At 43.2% G+C, this 20,115-nt stretch overlaps 1 protein-coding gene across 6 annotated transcripts in view; it reads left to right on the forward strand.

Annotated features, from left to right (window-relative positions):
* The window catches only part of LARGE1 (LARGE xylosyl- and glucuronyltransferase 1), a 629,905-nt gene that overhangs the window by 342,325 nt on the left and 267,465 nt on the right, over window positions 1-20,115 (forward strand). For all 6 annotated transcript variants that reach the window (XM_038007533.2, XM_007975582.3, XM_073006774.1 and 3 more), the window contains exon 6: window positions 14,038-14,209. In XM_038007533.2, coding sequence (XP_037863461.1) covers window positions 14,038-14,209 — 172 coding nt within the window. The remainder of the gene's footprint in view (window positions 1-14,037; window positions 14,210-20,115) is intronic.

Here is a 20,115-nt window from a genome sequence, read left to right on the forward strand (position 1 = left end):
ATTTTTTTTTAAAGGAGATTTAGAGCATTAGGAATTCCTTTGATCAGTAGCCAAATCCCCAAGTGGAAGTAAAAGCATAATGGAATTACCTTGTACCACGTACTGTCTTCTATAGTACCTTCTAAGGGTGACATTTTTCCCTTCTGCATTCTCATGTATGATAAATTCTAAATCTAGACAGGTTAGACAGCCATCCTCACAATCTGGTTGCCTTGACAACCATCATATTAAACAGTAAGGGCCTGTTGTTGGGGGTGAATGTCAACATTACCACGGTCTAAATCTTCTGAAGCAGGGCTTCAAGGTCAAGGTTAAAAATATTCAAAATTGCAATAAGACCTTTGGTTAATGTTCGTTAGATGCATTACAAGAGCTGAGTGAAGCCATCATCTTTTCAGGGTGACCAGCGAAGAGACTCATTTTGGCTGTCAGCCAGAAGAAATTCGGACTGCCATTGACAAGGTTTTCCTTTCACTACACCAAGAGACTTTTGCCTTCTATGTGTGGTGAAAGAAAACAGTTTTTAAACCAACCAGGAATTAATAAAGGGACACCTCTGGGTCATCCTCCTCCACTCTTTTTGCCTGCATGTAAGTTGCTGCCCGTGTGTTTAAATTCACCTGCAAGGTAGATCTCCACAGCTGGCAACAGAGATTGTCACAGGCAAGGATGTCACCTACAAAGTGCTAAAGAGCCCTCTAAAAATGAAAAGCAAAATGCCTCATTAATGCAGAGCAGTGTGGGGCTTCTTTAATTGCAGCCTATGTGGCTGCCCTTTTTAGATGGCTCCATGGGAAGGCGGAGGTAAGAGTGGAAGAAGGAATGGTCGTGAGAGCGAGAGAAATTGCTCCCCAAATATCCGGATGAACTTGACAACAGAGAAGTGTGTTTTCTGATTCAGCTGCCTTCTGATTAAATTCAAAAAGGCAGGAAAGAACTGTTGGATTCAGCAGAGGCTAAGATCAGGGAGCAGGTTTTTGAGATGTGTGTGCGTGTGCGCTTTTGCGTACTTCTCTGTTTTGTGACTATTTTAATGTTGTATGATCCTGGAGGGTGGTGTTTCTTAATCTCTTTTTAAACAACATCACTCCCCTCTCCTGTGTGCCTTTTTATACTTTTTATTTCCCTGATTAAACCTCTAACATGAGATTTTAATACCAAACCATTGGAATATCTGATTTTTTTTTTGATCCCCACAAGAACCAACCTGTATCTGTTAAGAATGCATGCAATAGAATAAATTTATGGTAACAGAAACGAAGTCTTTTTTTCTGCTTGCATTTAATAGCAGAATGATTATCTCTCTTCTTAGCACTTTGAATGGGAATTAAATATAACTAAATATACCACACACATATAGTCACCTATATATATCTGTGGGTTCTGTATTCTTGGATTCAACCAACCAAGACTTGACAGTATTCAGGGGAAATGAATAGATGGGTACACCTGAACTGAACATGTATAGATATTTATTTTCTTTTCAGTATTCTCTAAACAATACTGTATAACAGCCATTTACATAGCATTTACATTGCATTAGGTATTAATAAGCAACCTAGGATGACAAAGTATATGGGAGGATATACCTACGCTATATGCAAATACTACACTATTTTATATCAGGGCACTTGTGCACCTGAGGATTTTGGTATCCTTGAGGGTGCTGGAACCAATCCCCCACAAATAGAGAGGGTATGTGAACACACACACGTATGTATCCATATGCATACATATGACTTTCAGTTACAGTCAGGGTCCAGTTTAACCAATGTATCTTCTCTGTAGGCCACACTCTTGTACCTACATCACTGGTGATATACGTACATATGAGCATATTCACATACATATAAAGACTGCAGATAGACAGGTTATGGCATACACTGATAAAGCACCATGTCTTCTAACTTAAAACTAGAACAATAGCACCAAAGCCACCTGGATATCTTCACTATCCCATGCCCCAGCCTCCCTCACTCCCACTTCCTATCAGGGTAAACCACTACCGGGACAGCTGTGATCATCCTTTTTGAAACTTATTTTGGAATAAAATAAATAAATATTATATATATATTTTAAAAATAAAATAAATAGTATAACAAATATTATTTGTTATAATAATTTCAAAAACTGCTGTTATTTCCTCAAAGCAATCATCTGGCACAGAACTTTACACTTAAAAGTCTCTGAAGTGTTTGTTGAGTAAATGAATGAGTGAATGAATGATGAGTGAATGAAGCGGGTCCGTCCATCAGTATATCCCCATCAGAAGCAATGGTTCTCAATAAATGGTGTTTGTATAAATGCATTGTTTTGCTTTTTCAAAACTATTCATTGAGTGCCTTCTATGTGTCAGACACTGTGCTAAGTCTGCCTACATAAATACATACTGTGCACTGTAATAAGAAGAATTGCAGCTTCTAAAAATATTAAGATCAGGCTACGCAGGAGCTAATGCAATTTTCTCCTCAGTGCATTGAAAAATCTATTAGTTAAGAAGGCAGCTATATTTTAGGAAATTAAACCACTGTAACAGTCCAGTTCACAAATCAGAACTCCCAGTGTTTTGAAATGCTCCATTTCATAACATAAAATACTGAGGGATGTTCAGGCAATCTGTAAATGCTCCAGTGACCAATCCCCTCAAGCTTCGCAAAGCTAAACAGAGGATGCTTCTTGCTGGGTGATAAGAGAGGAAGGGGTTTTGTGCCACCAATAGAAGGAGGGACGTGTCTGTAGATCCACGATCACATTCCCCTTGGTTCACTTCGCCTTTGTCGTCGTTCTGGAATGACTGATGTTTGCAGAAGATCATTTCTTAGTAGACCTCTGAATAATGAGCATCTTCAGGTGCAAGCCAGCTAATCTTATTTTGGACTAGGGTGGTATGTCTGAATAAATGTTCATTGATGCTTACGGGAGATTACTGTCACCTGCAAAGACCAGCTTTGAGGCTCTCACAGCATTTTCCTCTAAGTCGCTAATGTAAGAAGACATGAAATATGTAATTCAGTTCTCCTGTTGATGCTGGTTACGAAGAATTTTGCTGTAGCTGACCTAGAGCTGCTTGTATTGAAATAGGACTTCTAAATGTAAAGAGAAGTGCAGCCAGGAAGCCTTCCTGGCCTCACTGTCATTAACTACCTATGAGGCATAGAGATAGCTAAAGAACTCCTGACCTTACATCAACACTTTCTTTTATTAATATGTGAGAAAGGTCTACTCTCCCTATAAATCCAACAAAGTATCAGTTTCAGATGGGGCACTTAAGCTTGGGGCTATCTTATGACTTGTTTCTGAACAGTAAGTTGGTTGTTGATCCAGTGCAAATGATTCAGCCAAGAAGACCTTGAGAAATAGCCTTTTCTGTGTCTCCTAACTTGGTGTTTCTTAGAGTGTAATCTATGGAGACTTGCTTTTGAGTCACCCGGGGTGCTGGTTTTAAAATACGGATTTCTAGGCCCTTCCACAGATCTAATGAATCATAACCTCTCAGTAGGATCCTGGGAATCTGCATTTTCACCAGGCTTCCTCCAAGGTTCTGATGCCTCTCAGCTGCCTTCTGTTAATCTTTCCTCCATAAATCATTAGAGTATATTCCAAAAATACAGATGAGATCACATTTCTTAGCTAATGAAACCCGTTTTGTTTTTCCCACTGTCTCTGGGATATTATCCAGTGCTCTTTTGCATGGCATATGGTCCTGGTCTTCTCCAACATTTGATCCTGTCCTGCCTTTCCATATCCATCTCTATCATTTTCAGCTGTAAGTTTTTTCATTAAGTGTATCAGACTGTAGTTATGTTACACACAAACACACACACACAATCGTTTATTTATCTGTGCCTTCATTGTCCTATCATCCTTTTCTCCCAATATTTGAGAATCTCAATTTTCAACTCATTTTTCAAGACCAAATTTAAGGTTTATTTCCTCTAGACATCTCTATCTGATTGTTGTCCTTCCTTTCTTATCACTCCCCTTTAATTGTCCTTCTACTGGACCACTGCTATACATATCTCAACCAACCAAGGGCTGAAAACACTTGGAAAAAAAAAAATCAGATGGTTGTATCTATATTGAACATGTATAGACTTTCTTGTCATTCCCAAAACAATATAACTGTTTACGTAATTTTTACACGGTATTAGATGTTAGAAGTAATCTAGAGATGATTTAAAGTATACAGGAGGATGCGTGTAGATTATATGCAATATGGCACCATTTTATATCAAGACTTGAGCATCTTTGGATTTCGATACCCAAGAGGGGTCCTGTAACCAGTACCCCACAGACTCCAAGGATGGCTGTACTTGGAATTTATCACAGTGCAGTTTCATACCATTTTATAATTAGAGATGTGGTAGCCAGTTTCCAAGATGGCACCCAGTAATTCCCACCTCCTAGCATTCATTCACTCCCATGTCTAGTCCGTTCCCACGTTGCATAAACTTACCTGTATAACCGGTAAGACATTGCAGGAATGATACCATGTTCCTTCTGAGGCCAAGTCTTCAAAATAACCTTCCCTCCACCTTGCTGTCTTTGGGACCTCACTTTGGGGAAAACCAGCCAGCATGTGGTAAAGACTCTCAAGCAGCCTTCTGGAGTGGTCCATGTGGCAAAAACCTGAGCCTTCTTATTGACAGCTGGCATCACCTGCCAGGCACGTATGTGGGAGCCAGCATAGAATTAGATCTTACATCCCAGAGCGAGTATTCAGATGACTGCAACCTCATGAGGAATCCTAAGAACCATCCCCAGCGAATACAATCCCAGATTCCTGACACACGGAAACCATTTGAGTTTATAACTGTTGCTGTTTTAAGCTGCTGCATTTTGAGGTAACTTGTTGTGCAGTCCTGGATACTGAATATCCACTAGACCACAGACTCCTTGAGAACATCAGCCATGTTTCTTTCATCATGGACCCTGGTCCCTCACTCTTCTCACTACCTGCCCTATATTAAGGTGTTCCATAAATGTCCCATTAAATGATCTCAACTGAGCTACACTGGAGTTTCTCTGTGCTGCCAAGGATGAATACTCACAAATGCAGATGACTTTTTGTTTGTTTGTTCTGAGATGGAGTCTTGCTTTGTTGCCCAGGCTGGAGTACAGTTGCTCGATCTCAGCTCACCACAACCTCCACTTCCTGGGTTCAAGTGATTCTCCTCCCTCAGCCTCCCGAGTAGCTGGGATTACAGGCGTCTGCCACCACATCCAGCTAATTTTTGTATTTTTAGTAGAGATGGGGTTTCACCATGTTGGTCAGGCTGGTCTTGAACTCCTGACCTCAGGTGATCTGTCTGCCTCGGCCTCCCAAAGTGCTGGGATTACAGGTGTGCGACAGCAGATGCCTTTAATAGAGGTGAATATTGTCTTTTGCTCTTACTATCATCAGTCATAATATTAACAGTTAGCAATAGCCATTGCTTATATATAGCGCCAGAATTCTCACAATCCCATGGAATATGTGCTGTAAGTAGCCCCATTTTACAGATGAAAACTGAGGTACATAGAGGTTTAACTGCTTGCCCAGAATGACCCAGACAGTGAATGATGGAGCCAGTATTCAAACCCAGACAGTCTCCAGAGTATGTGTTGTTAACCATTTTATTTTATTTAATTTATTTTATTTTATTTCTATTTATTTATTTATTTATTTTGAGACAAAGTCTCACTCTGTCGCCCAGGCTGGAGTGCAGTGGTGCAATCTCAGCTCACTGCAGCCTCCACCTCCTGGGCTCAAGTGATTCCCCTGCCTCAGCCTCCCAAGTAGCTGGGATTACAGGCAGGCGCCACCATGCCCAGCTAATTTTTGCATTTTTAGTAGAGATGGGGTTGTACCATGTTGGCCAGCCTGGTCTTGAACTCCTGACCTCAAGTGATCCACCCGCCTTGGCCTCCCAGAGTGCTGGGATTAATGGCGTGTGTCATGAACCATTTTAAACACTCATATTGAGCCCTTATGTGGCAAGCATTGTGCTAGGCACCATGATTCTACTACCTCATTTAATGCTTTTTCAAACCTCATGCAATGTGTATTGTTTTCTCTGTTTCATGGGTGGGGAGATTGAGACTTAGGTGAGTTTGCCAGGCTGGTTATGGTAGAGTCAGGATTCAGAATTGGGCCAGACAGACTCCAAAGCTCATGCTCATTTCATGATCTTCTTCCAAGTCATCCGCCAGTGTCTCTGTCCCAGCATCTTAAACCCCACTCCACTTCTATTTCTTAACAATTATACTCTGAACATATAGGTTGGTTGCCAAGACAACCACTCAGAAACAACATGAAAGGCAAATGACTTTTCAAACATTCTGCAGCTGGGATGACTTCTTTTTTTAATTTTTTAAAATATGTCAAGGTGATTTGCAATCCACAGCAAAATGTTAATAAGGGTAAGCAATCTGTTTTGAGCAAAAAATATTTCCAGTATGGTAGAGGGGAGCTTACGGATTACAAATATAGTAACACGTTAGGAAGGAAGCAGGATATTCTACTATTACCCTTTTTACAGGTGAGAAAATTAAGGCCTGGAGAGATTTGGAAGCCAGGAATGCCCAGCTCTAAAGACATTGTACCTAATTATCTGAAAAACTGCTTGGAGAATGAAAATTTGTCTGGATGGAGGCAGAGGCTCAGTCCTGACCCTACAGTAAATCAGAAGAGTGAAGAGCACATCTGAATAGGCCAGGGCCAGTGGGAAAGGAGGGGAAGAGAGAAACACATCATTTCGGAGTAAAGTATCTAGGACTAGAGGACTGAAAGTTGAGGTAAGGAAAAGGACCCCCAAACTTTGGGTACTAAATAATATACAACCCTTAAGCTTGTTAGGAGGAGTTGAAATAGGACAGCCCATGTAAAGGTCTTGCCACAATACCTGACACCCAGTATGTGCTAGGCGTATTTTCTATTATTTTCTTGACTAGGGTATCTCAATGACTCCTGGAAATCCACATCTTGAAGAAGGAGTGAGCATCATTTCCTGACAAAACCAGCCTCTTTTCCTGTCTTTCCCTTATTTATCAAAGGTCAGAAATGTGTCATCACCATTGAGACATGGCTTTCCTCCATCCCCTGTGTTTTGGGCAGTCACTGTTAGAAGGAAGTGAGGTGTGTCCGCTGTCTAGTCCTCTGCCTCCATGCTCATACTGCTCATCTGGTCAACTTTTCTGTGGACCCCCTGACATCAGATCTACCCTAGAATCACCTGCACCGCCTCATAGATGCTCCCCTTTGGGTCTACCTGGTAATTGGCAGCTTCTTCAGGAAGGCAAATTTCCCTTTGAAAGCATCTCCCACCCCCCAGTTTACATAAAACCCTTAAAACCTGGGGTTGCCTATGCTCCCTTTACGTAAGTGAATTAGGTGATAATCTTGGGCATGACTGCATTTTTGCTGATTGAAATTTAGACCATGCTGCTTAGAATTATTAACAGCCATTGCAAGGATAATGATCTGCCCCTTAGAATAAACTAACTCTCATTTTTATTATCTTTTTAATTACATGAACCCTTTGGCGTGTTGATAATGATGAACAACATGGTGGGTTATTACTCTGCCAGGTGTTGTCTTCTGTATGGGATGCTCATGGGAAATCCGCGTGGTGCTCTCCAGGTTTCCTCAACCTGCCTTCGAGGGTGCTCTTCTCTCCGTTGAGCCCACGATGTAAGAAGTTCCTGGTTGGACTGAAGTGTGTTGCGGCGTGGAAATGAGATTAATACCGGTGTAGATTGCGTGAAGAGACTGCCCCAAAAGGTTGCATGGCTAATCACTCCCACGTACTTTTCCTCCTCCTCAAACCCAAAGTGTGCTGTCCAGTTTTGGAGATCTACCAGAGGGAGGGACTTTACATTTTCCAGATTTCAGCCTGTGATTTTTTCTTTTTTTTTTTTTTTTTTTTTTTTTTTGAGATGGAGTCTCGCTGTGTCACCAGGCTGGGGTGCATTGGTGCTGTCTTGGCTCACTGCAAGCTCCGCCTCCTGAGTCAAGCAGTTCACCTGCCTCAGCCTCCTGAGTAACTGGGACTTCAGGAGCCCGCCACCATGCCCAAGTAATTTCTGTATTTTTAGTAGAAACGGGGTTTCACCATGTTGGCCAGGATGGTCTCGATATCCTGACCTCATGATCCGCCTGCCTCATTTTTTACAGAAACATGGGACAAGGTGGTAAGTAGCTTATTTCCCGTGACAAAACCATCTGCATTCCTGACTTCCCCTTTACTTTCAAAGGTACCAGAATTTGCTGCTTTTATCATGCCCCAAATTCTGAGTCACCTGAACTTGGATATTGCTGATAGGCATTCACTGAGAGAGGAGAAATGGGCTTGGCGGAGACCTGTTGCTTGCCCAGCATGAGGCTGGATGCTACACCTTCTCCTGTGAATACCATAACATTGTAGGCCCCCTTTTCCAGATGAGAAAATTAAGACTCAAGGAGGTTAAGTGAGTTACCTGAGGTCACACAGCTCATTAAAAGTGGAACCAGTTCTATAGCCCAGGCTTCGGGGCTCAACAAACTGTGCCTCTTCCGTTGCACCGTACTGACCCTGGATTTTAGCAATCGTGAACATTTCTGCTCCTAGGTGAGGAAAATGTCAGAGGAAAATGAACTCAGACCTGGCTGACTCCATAGTCATGCACATTCATCAAACAGTTTTTGAGTAATTACTATGTTGTTACCACAGTAAAAAAGACATTGTCCCTGCCTCAAGGAGTTTCAGTCAAGTGCAGGAGAGGGGCATGGAAAATTGAACCCAGCAGGATAACATGCTGTGCTAGAGGAAGGGAAACAGCTTGCTTCTTGCTTTGGGAGCCCCTAATCCAGCCTGGGACTGTGGGGGTGGTGGTGGCTGGAAGGCAGTGATTTCTAAGTTGAGACTTGGAGGAGGAGAGTATGGACGGATGTGGGGGAAGAGTGTGCTAGATATCATGCTGTCTCTAAGAGGCTGAGCTATTCGTAATAAATGTACCTGCTTCTTACCACACGTTCTTTCCCCTCCACAAAATTTCTTAATTTTCCACCTTTTCCTGGGGCTTTCTTTCTGGATACAAACTCATCCCATTGCCTATGACTAATTGAACACTCGGACTTAATTGATTATGCATTAAGTTGGGGACTTGGAGCGACATTCAGGACTGGGCTCATGTTGAGATTAATTTATTCCTGTAGTCTTCCTGTTTTGCAGCGTAACTGAGTGCCTCACATGTGTGTTAAAAATAAAACGGAGAGTCAGGGCAATCTAATTAGACAGCTTAACCCATCACTCTGGTGTTCCGTCTTCACCCAGCTCTCCTGCTTTGATGGTAACCAAAATAGATGAGTAAGTTAATCAAAGGTCTGATTAAATAGCACAGCTCTGCAGCATGGACTGATGATTGCCAAGCCTCAGTTCAGGCAGATTGTTAGAGGAGAGAGGAGGCTGAGCTGGGCCCCAAAGGCCAGGGCTTTCATGAGGAAGATGTTTACAAAGCACATGGGAGGGAATTCCTCACTGAGTCCTCGGATCCTACTGTGATGGCTAGTCAGGAATCTCACTCCAAAGGAAGGATAATGTAGTTTGGGGAAAGAACACAAACCTTCTCCTGGCAAACTGTGACTCTTAGAGCTTTGCATCTTGCTTGCTGTGGGATTGTAGACAAATCTGCCTGCCTTCCTATGCCTGCCTGCCATCCATCATCCGTCCATCCGTCCATCCATCATCCATCCATCCATCCATCCATCCATTCATCCATCATCCATTCATCCATCCATTCATCCATCCATCCATTCATCCATCATCCATTCATCCATCCATCCATTCATCCATCCATCCATTCATCCATCATCCTTTCATTCATCCATCATCCAACCATCCATCCATCCATCCATCCATCCATTCATCCATCATCCATCCATCCATCCATCCATCATCTATCCATCCATCCATCATCCATTCATCCATCCATTCATCCATCATCCTTTCATCCATCCATCCGTCTATCCATCCATTCATCCATCATCCATTCATCCATCCATCCATTCATCCATCCATCCATTCATCCATCATCCTTTCATCCATCCGTCCGTCTATCCGTCCATTCATCCATCATCCAACCATCCATCCATCCATCCATCCATTCATCCATCATCCATCCATCCATCCATCCATCATCTATCCATCCATCCATCATCCATTCATCCATCCATTCATCCATCATCCATCCATCCATCCATCCATTCATGCATCATTCATCCATCCTTCATCCATCCATCCATCCATCCATCCATTCCAGAAATGTGTTTTGTACCTATTATATACAAGACGTTGTGCTTTTTTTTTTTTTTTTTTTTTTTTTGAGACAGAGCTTTGCTTTTGTTGCCCAGGCTGGAGTACAATGGTGTGATCTCTGCTCAATGCAACCTCTGCCTCCCAGGTTCCAGCAATTCTCCTGCCTGAGCCTCCCAAGTAGCTGAGATTATAGGCGTGCGCCACCACACCCGGCTAAGTTTGTATTTTTAGTAGAGATGGCATTTCTCCATGTTGTTCAGGCTGGTCTCAAGCTCCTGACCTCAGGTGATCCACCCGCCTCAGCCTCCTAAAATTCTGGGATTACAGGCGTGAGCCGCTGCACCCGGCCAAGGCATTGTGCTTTGATTTTGTTGTTGTTCATTTAATTTGTGCTTGTGTTAATGGTATGACTCTGTTGGTTGTGTGAGTTTTTTCCTTCTAGGTACTCTCTTGCCCTAACCCTCACTTTATGCTCCATGAGGCTGATGCATAAAGCATCTCTAATCTCACTTTCGCTCTGGTTTCCATTAGGGTTGACCAGAGGGCTGCCCTCCCGGGATACTGGTGGGCAGGAGGAGAGTGACATTGAGATGTTTTTTCCTGTTCTAGCTTATGGGTTGCCACAGGTAGGCTGTGTCCCTCTGCTGAAGGTCACTGCCTCAGCCAGGTGGCCTTACTCATATAGCAGTTCTCTCTGGATTCCAGCATCTGTTGGCCTAGACCCTTTTGGCCTTGGGGTAGTAATGGCCCCAAGTACTCTTCCCCTCCTCTAGTAACTGCACAGTTCTTGTTAAACTGCCCCAATTCTGCATATACTTAGATCAAATAGTCCTTTTATTAAATCTTCCTGAGATTCCCCAGGAGAGTGTGCTGTTTCCACCCATACCCTGCCTGATAGGATGAAGTAAGTGTAGCAACATGGATGGAGCTGGAGGCCATTATCCTAAGTGAGCTAACTCAGAAGCAGAAAATCAAATATCACACATTCTCACTTACAGGTGGAAGCTAAACAATAGGCATACATGGATACAAAGTTGGAAATAATAGACACTGGGGCCTCCAAAAGAAGAGAGGGTGAGAGCTGGGTAAGGAGTGAAAAATTGCCTGCTGGATACAATGTTCAACATTCAGGTGACAGGTGTACTGGAAGTCCAGTCTCCACCATTACACAGTGTACTCATGTAACAAACATGCATGTGTACCCCCAGAATCTAAACTTAAAATTTTTTTTAAAAAGGAGGGATGACCTTTATAAGTAGCAGAAACTCAGACAAGCTGAGCAAACCTGTCCAAGGTGACATGGCGATTAAGTGATGATACTAGAATCTAAATCCAGGCATGTCTGACTCTGCCACCTGTTTTTTGCTCTCCTGCATACATCCTGGAGACCCTTACCTTCATCAGGAAGTACTGGAAGAGGCATTGATATCTAAATACTTGGAATAAGATAGAGGGATCAGGAAGAAGGGTGGGTACCAGGCCCTTGAGTCCTTTAATATATTTTAATTTTTATACCACCGTGTGAAGTGGGCATCATCTCCATTTTACCAGCTTTTAAAAATGAGCAACTACTCTTAAAAGAAAAACTAAGTAACCACATTGTTTTCAAACATGTCATAGTCTGGTGATGGTGGGAAAACAGGCACACAGGAGGCCAGTTTAGAGAAGCTATGAGATAGGCTCCCCATACTGACTCATGAGACCCATTCCATCTCTGAAACACACTCCATTTTACAGGTAAAGAAACCAAAGCTTAGAGAGATCAAATGCTCTGTGGGGCTAGAGCCCAGATTTGAACTCCTGTCCTTTTTCCCCTCCTCCATGATGCCTGGGTGTAAGGTGACAGGGTCTCATACGCAGAGTTAGGGATGCTTTTTCTTGAAACTGATGAGAAGTGAAGCCAGTGGACTTCCTGGGTCGAGTGGGGACTTGGAGAACTTTTGTGTCTAGCTAAAGGATTGTAAGTGCACCAATCAGCACTCTGTAAAAACGCACCAATCAGTGCTTTGTGTCTAGCTAAAGGATTGTAAGTGCACCAATCAGCACTCTGTAAAAACGCACCAATCAGCGCTTTGTGTCTAGCTAAAGGATTGTAAGTGCACCAATCAGCACTCTGTAAAATCACACGGATCATTGCTCTGTGTCTAGCTAAAGGATTGTAAACACACCAGTCAGCACTCTGTAAAATGGACCAATCAGCAGGATGTGGGCAGGGACAAATAAGGGAATAAAAGCTGGCCACCCCAGCCAGCAGTGGCATCCTGCTCGGGTTCCCTTCCAAGCTGTGGAAACTTTGTTCTTTCGTTCTTCACAATAAATCTAGCTGCTGCTCACTCTTTGGGTCTGCACCCCCTTTAAGAGCTGTGCCACTCACCACAAAGGTCTGCAGCTTCATTCTTGATGTCAGTGAGACCAAGAACCCACCAGAAGGAACCAACTCCGGACACAATTGGATGTCTTGCTGCTATTTTTTCTTTCTCTGCATAAAATTTGGGTGAATGTATTTCATTTGGTTTGATTACACATAGTTGCTTTTAAGTAAAAGCAGTTTTAAAGCTTGTTTTTTCCCCCTTTAACATCATATGTAGGTTTTTAGAAACTACATCTTAATCCACTTTGTTTTAAACAATTGCTATCAGAAAAAAAAAGAGTATCATGTTTGAATTAATTGTTCCATTTTGGGGCATTTTGATGGCTGCCCTTTGGTAACACAGTGATGAACATCTTTGGTGTCTTAAACAAAATTTTTAAATCTGAATTTTTTAACGAACATCTCCGTAACATGGTCAAAGGTAAGGTCAAAGGAGATGAATATTTTTTGGAATCCTGGTAAGGTGGCCATATTCCCCATTTTAAAGGGTTCTATTAAAAGGGTTACCCTCTTGAAAATAAGTGTGCTTTGGCTCCCATGGACACTCCCTGCAGTGGCCAGGTTGGAACCTCTGCCCACAATGATGTTTATAAGTGACTGTGCATATATGAGAGCTTTCATCACACTGGTGCTTTTATTTTTATCCTTGCCTTTGGACACAAAATGGCACCCGTGTGTGTGCCTCGCTGATGACTCTGCCCATCTGCGAGCCATTGATTGTTCCGTTATATTATGTGAGGATCATAATGTCAGTGCTCCATGGGTGGTTCATTTCTGTCCTGTGTGTGTGTCCTCTATTGCTGTCAGGTGAAGAGTGTCGCATGATGACTAGGTCCTCCTTGTGGGTTTATCTGAGAATAAAGAGAAGGCAGTAGTAGCAATCTATTCAATTACAGTTTTAAAAGAATAAGCATAAGCTTTAACAATACCATTACCCACTAATCTTTAATGACACATATATGGAATATGATTTAAAGAAATATACGTACATAGGAACAATTTGATATTGTTGCAAAAGTATATGTAATGGGATTCAATTTTTGGACCTTTATGTTTTTGCATATCCTTTTTTTCTCTAGTGGATCTATTTTATTTCTATAATAACAAAAGTTTTATTTAAAAATCTCAACATAGGATTTGCAGTAATAATTATTTCACAACTATTACTTTTCCTCTCCCTTAATTCAGATACATTTTCCTCCAGAAAACTTCACATGTCAAAATGCAAATTATATAAATCTTTAAAAGAAAACTCATTCATTTATTCAACAAATTTGTATTGGATACTTTTTGTGTGTTATGCCCTATTTATGATGTTTAAGCAAAGAATTAATATAGTGATTTTTCTTTTTTTCCCTTTCTCCAACTCCCTCTCTACCTTGTTCTGTCTAGTCTGAAGTTTCCTGGATCCCCAATAAACATTACTCCGGGATTTACGGTCTGATGAAGCTTGTCCTGACCAAGACTCTTCCTGCCAACCTGGAGAGAGTCATCGTCCTTGACACGGATATCACCTTTGCCACCGACATTGCGGAGCTGTGGGCTGTGTTCCACAAGTTCAAAGGTAATGGTAGCCCATTTGCTTCTTCCTGATATCCTTGTAGGTATCAGCTTGCCAAGAACAGGGGTTGATTCTTTAAAAAAGGTGAGGTCACTTCGAATGAGGTCGTGCTAATGCGGTGGGTAAGGAGTTACAAATATTGTTCAATATCAGCTCTGCTTGGATTTGAAAAATAATAGAGTAAAACAGAAACTTGTTTACATTTCTTTAGTAAATGAAGATTTTTTAATAGATGAATATCAAATGTGTGTATTTTGTATGCAGATAGTGGAGTGTTCACATACTGGTGTCGGGACGTGCGTTCATTGGTTTTCTTTTTATCCACAGATAGTCTAATTGCCAGGAAAGCCTGTGAGGTAGTAGAGCTGAGTATTGATTCCAAAGTTTTTGAAAATGTTCTTACAGCTTTTGCTTTCATTAACATTGTGGTTTATCATTTTAAGGAGATGTATGTGTTTGGCTTTACAAGACGTTCTTTCTATTCTGGTGGGTTTCTTTATAGCTATTATTGTAACTCTCGTCACAGCCTCGAGGTATAGGAGAGTACCTCGTGGGAAGTCGTGAGCTCGGTAGGTGTGTTAACTGTGGCATGGATATGTGAGAGAAGTGGCAGGTTAGCACAAATCTCAGGCTGTTATTTTAATACCCCTCTCCCAGCTGTCTTTTTAAAAATTACATTATTTTAAAAATTCTTCTATATTGGATGAGTACATTGAGAAAGAAATTCGACAGTGAAACTTTTACTTTTTTTTTTTTTTAATTGCACACTGGCCCCTTCTGTGTTTAAAATGCCTTCTGCCATTCCTGTTAGCTCCATATGCTATGAAAGCAAGATACTACTTAATGATTTTAAATCACAGCATTTTCATAAATCACAGGATATTCCTGTTGGTTTCTGTTTCTATTCACGAACAGAGAGTGAACTTCCTTGCCTGCCCCGGTCACTCCCTGCTTCCTTCTCAGGGCGTCTGAGCTCTGGGCTAATTGAGGAAAGTCTTCACCAAATCATGGGAATGAGATTGTGATCCCCGGGACTCTTTCCCTTATCGGAATCAAAATTTACTTTTCTTATTCATGTCAATAATGACACTGACAATGACCTCATTTAGGACACCTGTTGAAACTGAGTATGTCACAGCTCTCTAATCTTCATAGAATGCGTGGACGTGTCCTTTTGTTTCATAAAGAAAGAAACGGAAGCCCAGAGGCATGCAGGATTTTCCCAGAGTTGAGATCAGAGTCCCTGTGTCTTGGCTTCCATCCGCTGCCCTTTTCAAGTTCCCCTATCGCGTCTGCTTTGTTTTTCTCTTTCTGATCACAGGGAACTCACGAGGGGGAGTTTTTCTATAATTACATGGTGTTTTATTCATTTTTTTATGCTGATGTTGAGTGTTCAGTGATGCATTTCTTCAACCGGCGTTTATTGCATCCCTACTGGGTGTCAAGCAGTATGGCTGGCTCTGCAAATAAGGAGATGAGTAATGAGGGCACAGTGAGAGTTGTCACCTCTCCTAGAGGGGGTTAGAGAAGGTAGCTGGGAAGGTGTCACGGAGGAGCTCCTAATTGTGCTCTGTCTCATCGGGTGAGAATGGTGGTCGTATTCACTAGACTCCCACATTCTCCTTTGGGAATAAAGACCTTTTTACCCCAGCTGCTGGGAGTAGTCCCTGCAGAAGGGGCTCCCCAGCATCAGCCCTTTTTGCAGTTGCCTTAGTTGAAGTGAGTGGCCATGCCTGTGGCCACACCCCTTCCCAGGACGCCACACGTCATGGAATGATTGATGGACATGAGATCTTGCAGGATCATCTGCTACACTCAGAGACTGCCTCACAGGTCGATTTTCCCCTCTGCCTAGTCCTGCTTTCCCCTTCTCTTTCATAGGTGCTGTTCTCAAGAGCTCTCTAAGAAACCTCTTGTATGCTGACTTCCATCTCAGAGTCTTTTTCCAAAAATACTCCACCTGCACCATACAGTTAGAGCTATAAGTCTCCGTTCGATAAGTATAACCACCATAGTCACCAGAACAGGTCATCAGAAATTGTAGAGCTGTAGCTAGGAAATCACGTTTATTCTCTTGCAGCTTGCAATGACTATAGTGCTAGTGGAGCTCTGTAGCCAATAACAACATGAATTATCATGGTTATTTTAAATACGCTGATATCATCCATTCAAGGGAAGGCACCAGAGCTCTTGCTGCTCCCATAGCTGGCCCAAGGACTTGATTTGGAGGACTCTCAGATTCAAGGCAGCTCCTGGGGCTGAGCAGGGTATATGAGCCAAGGTCGGGACAGGGACAAGGTAAATTTGAATGCAAGGAGCTGAGTTAATGGGCTGCATTTTATTTGTTCGCTCTTTTGTTGGTTTATTTCTAGCATTTGGTAGGCCCCCACTGTGAAGAGGAATACGTTAGAGGCTGTTGTTACCTAAAGCTGTTGAGAACACAGCACCTGCCTTCAAGGAACTCAATAACAAGGCAGAGCGCATTGCGCATTTATCTATCACCAGCAAACGAGTACAAAACATCAGAGGTTTTCTCATGCCCACCCTAATTTTTCTGGAAAAGTACAGAGATGAAAAGAAAATAAGTAAGCTCATCTCTTCTCCATATGTCCCTATTTTGTATCACTTTCGGATGTGTGTGATCGTTTTTCTCAACCGAACTATCAGAAGCCAGGTCATGGAATAGGAAGAAAGCCTGTTAGGCCCATAAATGTAGAATGTTCCGATCCAAGAGAGAGTGTCCTTCATAAAGGCAATTGTCGTTGACATCTTTCACTGTAAACAGTTGGCATGATGTTGATACAATGTGGCCTGGCTAATTTTTCTCTCTGAGAACACCTGGTTGTCTGGGGCTGCAGTGGCTCTTGGTCAGATCGCACGTAGACTAGATTCCTTTGTGGCACGCTGTGAAAGCCCCTTGTTCCTAAATTCATTACTGGGAGAATTACGAAGAAGCCTTTTTAAGGACTTGGACCCATCCTCAGCCTCTACCAGAAGAAGCCTCTTAGAGATGTCCCCATCTTCCCTGAGCTCAACTTCAGCTAAGTAGCAGATACCTCCCTCCCAAGTCAGTGGTTTGCACCTTTCCCCAGCCTGCATCAGCAGCTGGAAGATTTTCAGAACCACCCATTCTTAGCAGAAAGAATCAGACATACCATTATTGGCCAGGTTCAGGAGTTACCCATTCGGTCAATATTTACTGAGCGCCTTCTAGGTGCCAGATAGTTTTATAACTGTTGGGACTGTTGGAAGAATAAGATTGTTTGGAGAGCCCCTAGCTACACTGGGGTGCAAGTACCAGAGTGGCTAGCAGCCCTGTCCTAACAGAAAATTCAGGGGAACTGGATGTGGGTATGGTATGCTTCTCACGAGATACATCTGGTGTACCTGGCAGGGGTCCCTCATATGGGAAACGTATTGTATAGGCAGATGTCCTTGTAGCTCTTGTCTGACCTGTGTTCAGTTTCTACCTGTCTGACCACCAACTACTCTGCCACTGGGAGCCTGACCTTGTCCTCTCCCTGGCATACCAGGGAAAACCGGCCTGGGGCAGCCCCTGGTTCTTCAATGGAAAGTGCAAATTCAGCACCCCCTTACAATGGAAACAAGTTCAAAGACTTTTTACCTCTTCTTTTTTTTTTTTTTTTTTTTTTTTTTTTTTTTGATACAAAGTCTCGCTCTATCACCCAGGCTGGCGTGCAGTGGCGCGATCTCGGATCTTGGCTCACTACAGCTTCCACCTCCTGGGTTCAAGTGATTCTTGTGCCTCAGCCTCCCGAGTAACTGGGATTACAGGTGCACGCCACCACACCTGGCTAATTTTGTATTGTTAGTAGAGACAGGGTTTCACCATGTCGGCCAGGCTGGTCTTGAACTTCTGACCTCAAGTGATCCACCTGCCTCAGTCTCCCAAAGTGCTGGGATTACAGGCGTGAGCCACTGTGCCTGGCCGATTTTTTACTTTCAAATCCTGAACAGGGAACACGCAGTGGATCAGAAGGGCAGTCCTCCGTCCGTGGTCACACGAGGCAGGAACGAAGAGTCAGGCACAGAGAGACACCTAGCAGTAGATTAAGCAAATAGGGTGTGGGTCACTGTTAATTCAAGGACAAATGCCTGAATATTCCATTTAAAGAAAGTGGGAAAAGTTGGCCGGGCCCGGTGGCTCATGCCTGTAATTCCAGCACTTCGGGCGGTCAAGGTGGGCGGTTCACCCGAGGTTGAGAGTTCAAGACCAGCCTGACCAACATGGAGAAACCTCATCTCTACTAAAAATACAAAATTAGCCAGACATGGTGGCTCATGCCTGTAATCCCAGCTACTCTGGAGGCTGAGGCAGGAGAACCGCTTGAAACCAGGTGGCAGAGGTTGCGGTGAGCCGAGATCGTGCCATTGCACTCCATCCTGGGCAACAAGAGTGAAACTCCGTCTCAAAGAAAAAGAAGAAGAGAGAAAGAAAGTGGGAAAAGCAAGGAGCCCAGTCTATGTACTGATCTTCGGCCACCAGCTTGTGCCACCCCGGTTTGGTGTGGAACCAGAAACCCTGTCAAGGGTGACTGAGCCCTGTGTCAGTATATGAAAGTTAAACATATGTTCCAAATGAATACGAGGCAACAGAAAATTACAAGAATTCACTACAAAGCAAAACCCAGTCCCTCCCCCTGTGAGTTTATATTTGAGTGGAGGGAGACAGACAACAGAAAAATAAACAAGTAAAGTATATAATGTGTTAGAGGTGATTGACGCTCTGCCTTTATCCAGAGGAAGAGTGCAAGGCGCCCTAGGCACTAAGGGTAGAAAGGATGAACTTTGCAGAGTGGAGTGGCCTGTTTCAGGAATGAATGGAGGTTGGATCAGAGCAGAGGGAGCCCAAGGGCATGCTGGGGGGCTGCTAATTTCAGGTCATCGGGGCTACAAAGGTCAGGTTGTGGGGACCTTATTTGTCAGGCCATGAGAAGACTTTGCCTTTCTGTTCAGTGGTTTGGGGAGCCATTGGCGGGCTTTGAGCAGAGGCGTGATTCAGTCTGATTTAATATTGTTAATGACTCGCCCTGGCTGCCCTTTTGAGAATGGGATGAACAGTAAAACCTATCCTCAAAAGGTTTAGGAGGTAATCCAATCATCCAGGGGAGAGATGATTTTGGCTCAGACCCAGGTGGAGCAGTAGAGATGGGAGAAGTCATCATATTAGGGGCGCATTTTGAAGCTCGAGTCATCGGGATGTTCCACTGATTGGATATGGGGAATGAAAAAGAGTGGGCTTAAGGATGACCCCATGGTGGCTGGCTGGGTGAGATGACGTCTGTGAGACACAGAAGACTGCAGGAAGGACAGGGTGTATGGGAAGATCAGGAGTTTCGTATGAGGCTTGTGAAATCTGAGATGCCTAACACACATCCACATGGAGCTGGTGAGGAGGCAAGTGGCTAAATGAGTGTTTGTAAAACACAGGGAAAGCTAACTACCATTTCTTAAGCACGTCTTGGGTTCTGGGCACTGAGCTAGAAGCTTTGCACACTTGAAAGTTAAATAAACTGGCGGCTCACGCCTGTAATCCCAGCACTTTGGGAGGCTGAGGCGGGCGGATCAGGAGGTCAAGAGATCGAGACCATCCTGGCTAACACAGTGAAATCCCGTCTCTACTAAAAAAATACAAAAAAATTAGCCAGGCATGGTGGTGGGCGCCTGTAGTCCCAGTTACTCAGGAGGCTGAGGCAGGAGAATGGCGTGAACCTGGGAGGTGGAGCTTGCAGTGGGCTGAGTTCATGCCACTGCACTTCAACCTGGGCAACAGAGCATGACTCTGTCTCAAAAAAAAAAAGAAGTTAAATAAACTGGGCTCAAGAGAGATTAAATTACATGCTCAGAGAGCTATTACATACCAAAATTGAACCCCAGTCCATATGGCT

Source organism: Chlorocebus sabaeus, chromosome 19 (genome assembly GCF_047675955.1).
Source record: "Chlorocebus sabaeus isolate Y175 chromosome 19, mChlSab1.0.hap1, whole genome shotgun sequence".
Taxonomy (NCBI): domain Eukaryota; kingdom Metazoa; phylum Chordata; class Mammalia; order Primates; family Cercopithecidae; genus Chlorocebus; species Chlorocebus sabaeus.